At 56.0% G+C, this 3,719-nt stretch overlaps 1 protein-coding gene across 1 annotated transcript; it reads left to right on the top strand.

Moving 5' to 3' along the window:
* Positions 1-825: 825 nt before the first annotated feature.
* LOC127338185 (barwin-like) lies at positions 826-3,234 on the top strand. The gene is made up of 4 exons (XM_071826927.1): positions 826-947; positions 2,188-2,192; positions 2,585-2,778; positions 2,869-3,234. The coding sequence occupies exons 1-4, from the start codon at positions 883-885 to the stop codon at positions 3,070-3,072; spliced, it is 468 nt and encodes a 155-aa protein (XP_071683028.1). The 5' UTR covers positions 826-882; the 3' UTR covers positions 3,073-3,234.
* Positions 3,235-3,719: the final 485 nt, after the last annotated feature.

Below are 3,719 nucleotides of genomic sequence, written 5' to 3'. Positions count from 1 at the left end.
AAATTGGAACATATCTAGACATAATTTTAGTTGTAAATACATACTACATCCGTAACTAGGAAAAGTTAAGATACTTACTTTTAGACATCGGGAGTAAGTCTTAAATTTTATCCTTAGAGAAGGGACATCGCCATCGGAAATTCAATTCGGCTCCCGGGTGCGTATGCTCCCTATACCAAAAAATTATATTTTGAGTTGTCGAAAAAATTTGACAAAAAATTCTACATGTACATCTCCATAATATATGTGCATTCGTCAAGTTTCATGAAAAATCAATATTTTTTGTGGTCTATGTAAAAAAGAGAAAATTTATCTTGTAAAAAGCATTATTTTTAGGACTGAGTTTTCTCTTTTTTACACATGTCACATGGCAAGTCCGTTTTTTATGAAACAACTTTGTGAGCGCGTAGCACGTGAAGATGTACGTGCGAATTTTTCGTTTCAATTTTTTTGAAATTCAAAATATGTATAAGATGAAATTCAAACTAGAGGGAGCATATGCTCCCATGTTCCAAAACACCACTCCCCATCGCCATTCATGTTTTATTAGAGGAGATAACAGAAAAAAATGAGGGTAGAATTATAATGTCACATTAATTTTTCATCCAAAATATTATTATTCTTTTTCCCGTGCAACGCACGGGCACTTTTGCTAGTATATACGTACGTCCATGTTGGCACATACAATTGTTGTGGAAAAACCAGAATATAGAGAAAGAAAAGTCCACCATATGTATTGGTACCGCGTCCAACTAGCTCCCAACTCTCTATATAATACTCCCTGCCGGCAGATACTATTTCCATCAGCACCGGTTCGCAGCCTGATCTCGATCCTTGCCACCGAACATTGTACAGATCATCTCTCCTACAGCGACAACAGCGATGGCCGGACGTGTGGCGCTGGCGGCGGTCCTGCTGTGCGCGGTGGCTGCCATGGCCATGGGGCAGTCAGGGCATCTCCAACCGGGCGACCCAAACGGACGCGCTGGGCCGTCCGTTTTGGGCTGTTTGGGTGGCCGAACGGACACCCGGACAGCGCCCCGCGTCCGCGTGTCCGTTTGGGTCGCACGCTGCGCCCAACGCGCGGACGCACCGCATATGTAATTAAAATAACAAAAATAAAAATAAAAAAGGAAAAGGAAAACAGCCAAAAAAAACATTAAACTAGTGGTTAATTAAACTTAGCCCTATTTTGGGCAATTTTTACACAAAAGAAAGCCCTATATGGGCTTTAAACTAAAAAAAAAAAAGAAACCCTACACAGGGTTTGCGAGCACGGTGGCCGCCGGCAGTACTACCCCCAGTAGTACTCGTCATCGTCGGCGTCGATGACGACGACGCCCCCCGGCGGCGACGCGCCATTCGGCTCGACACGCCGGAGGGCACCGGGGACTCCGGCCGGGGCTCCCAGCTGCGCCCTTTCCCGAGGCGGATCGCGGGTTCGGTGGGCTCGCCGGCTGCGCGCAGCCGTGCCCTGCGCGCGGATCGCCGCCGGAGCTGCTCCTCCGCCGGGCGCGTGGCCCGGCGCTCCTCCTCCGCCAGCGCTCCTCCTCCGCCGGGCGCGCGGCCCGGCGCTCCTCCTCCCGGAGCGCCGCCCGACGCGTAGCCTCCTCCCGACGGCGCGCCAGCTCCGGGAAGGCCCACGCCTCCGCCCGGGCGTCCTCCCGGGCCTTCTGGCCGCCTCCTCCGGCGCGGAGGTGCGCAGCGCCTCGGCGAGGTGCGGTCATTTGGCCTCGCTCGTCGAGGTCCCGCTTGCTCGCGGGACGCCGCGAGCGCCGCCTGCAGCTCCGGGTCGTTCTCCTCCTCCTGGGGCTGCAGCCGGGGCCGGGGCGCGGGCTCGTTGATGTAGAGGCCGCCGGCGGCGCGGCCAGCCCGCCTAGCAGTGTGGTCGGCTGCGCGCGAGGCCGCGCCGTCGCGGATGTGAAGCATGTGCGCCGGCGCGCATCGTGCTCCACCTCGAACCACAAGTCCCGGTTGGGACTTGCGTCGCCGTACGCGGGGTCCCTACCGGAGGTCCGCCAGCACGCGGCGCCTCCGGATCTCGGCGTAGCGGGCGCGGCCGGAGCCGGGATGGGCGGCACCGGAACCCGATCTGGGCTCGAGTGCCGGCCGTGGGGAGGTGCACGTCCCCACGGCATTGGGACGCCGGCGTCCCGGAACATCTGCGCCACCGCTACGGTGACGTAGATCCGGTCGCGTGCAGGAGCGCGGCGGCCCCATTGCGAACGCCGGCGGCGCGACTTGCCGGCTGCTGCCGGCCTCGTGGTCGTTGGCGGACGGCTCGAACTCGCGCCGGGGCCATGGCGGCGCGGAAGCTTCGAGCTCGCGCGTGCGGCGGAGTGGAAAGTGGGGACCGGATAGGACGGTGGGCCGGCCCGGGCGGACAGGGCGGACACGCGAGGACGCCGCGTGCCATCCGCGGCCACGCAAACCCGGCCCAGATTTGGGCCGGGTTTGCGTCGTTCCGGACGCCGCGGCCGTCCGCTTTTGCGGTGCGTCCCCGCGTTGGGCCGGGTTTTTGTCCGTTTCGACCCATCCGGACGCGCGGGCGCGGGATGGGTCGCCCGGTTGGAGATGCCCTCAGCTTCCAACGTCCGCGCCACATACCACTACTACTACCCGACGAGCATCAACTGGGATCTCTACACCGGCGCCAGCGCATACTGTTCCACTTGGGACGGCGGTAGGCCGTTCTCCTGGCGCTCCAAGTACGGCTGGACCGCCTTCTGCGGTCCTGCTGGGACCAGAGGCCAGGCATCATGTGGCAAGTGCCTCCTGGTAAGCACAATTCTACATGAACTGCCTAAGTGTGGTGTCACCGTGCCAGTGTGTTGGCTAACTGGTTTATATCGTCTGAAATCTGCATAGGTGACGAACACGGCAACCGGCGCGCAGACTATCGCTAGGATCGTCGACCAGTGCAGCAATGGCGGCCTGGACCTGGACTTCGACACGGTGTTCAGCAAGATCGACACCAACGGGATGGGAGTGCAGCGTGGCCACCTTATCGTCAACTACCAGTTTGTCAACTGCGGCGACAACGAACTGCTGCTCCAGCGCCAAGAGGAATAACAAGCTATGCAAATGCAACTACCTGCATCGTACTAATAAAATGGAATAAATTGGATTGTGATATGATGGATCCAAGGTTTTACTTATTTTCAAGGAGTCATGGGAAGACAGTTTTTTTTTAAACCGTCATGGGAAGACAGTTTATATGCAAAAACAACCAACTGGTGCTCCAAGGCGAAGAGAAATAAGAAGCTACATGTAATGTTGTATTTGCAGCTTATTACTGCATTGTAATAAAGTGGAATAAATTGGATTCTGAGGGATCCAAGGTTATTTTTTCAAGGAATTGTGAGAAGATAGTTTATTTGCAAAAACAAATAGCTTGAAAATCAATAATTTATTCATTTCCGGATGGAATGGTGGATGGAGGACGGCAGCAAGGCCCGTAATCCAGCTCTAATAGCGAGAAAACAGTAGAGCATCAGCACCTCGGCATAGAGGAACGATCTCGGTCTTCCTCTACCTCCAAGTCGAATCCAAAGCGATCTACAGGAATGGGAGGCTACGCCGAGGACCAGGCTATACGCCGACGGTCAAAAGGCCGCCCTGCCCTTTCGACCCTTGGCGTAGCGTGGCCGTCGGCGTAGCAAGGTCTACGCCGAGGGCAGCCCTCGGCATATCTTTGGCCCAAGGCGTAGATAGGGCTA

This window comes from Lolium perenne, chromosome 3 (assembly GCF_019359855.2).
Source record: "Lolium perenne isolate Kyuss_39 chromosome 3, Kyuss_2.0, whole genome shotgun sequence".
NCBI classification, from domain to species: Eukaryota; Viridiplantae; Streptophyta; class Magnoliopsida; order Poales; family Poaceae; genus Lolium; species Lolium perenne.
Note: the sequence above shows the minus strand (reverse complement) of the source record. Positions and strands in the feature narration are given on the sequence as shown.

Coding starts and splice junctions, on each gene's coding strand:
- LOC127338185 (XM_071826927.1), top strand. CDS start 883: ATGGCCGGACGTGTGGCGCTGGCGGCGGTCCTGCTGTGCGCGGTGGCT. Junction 2,779..2,868: donor CATGTGGCAAGTGCCTCCTG/GTAAGCACAATT, acceptor AAATCTGCATAG/GTGACGAACACGGCAACCGG.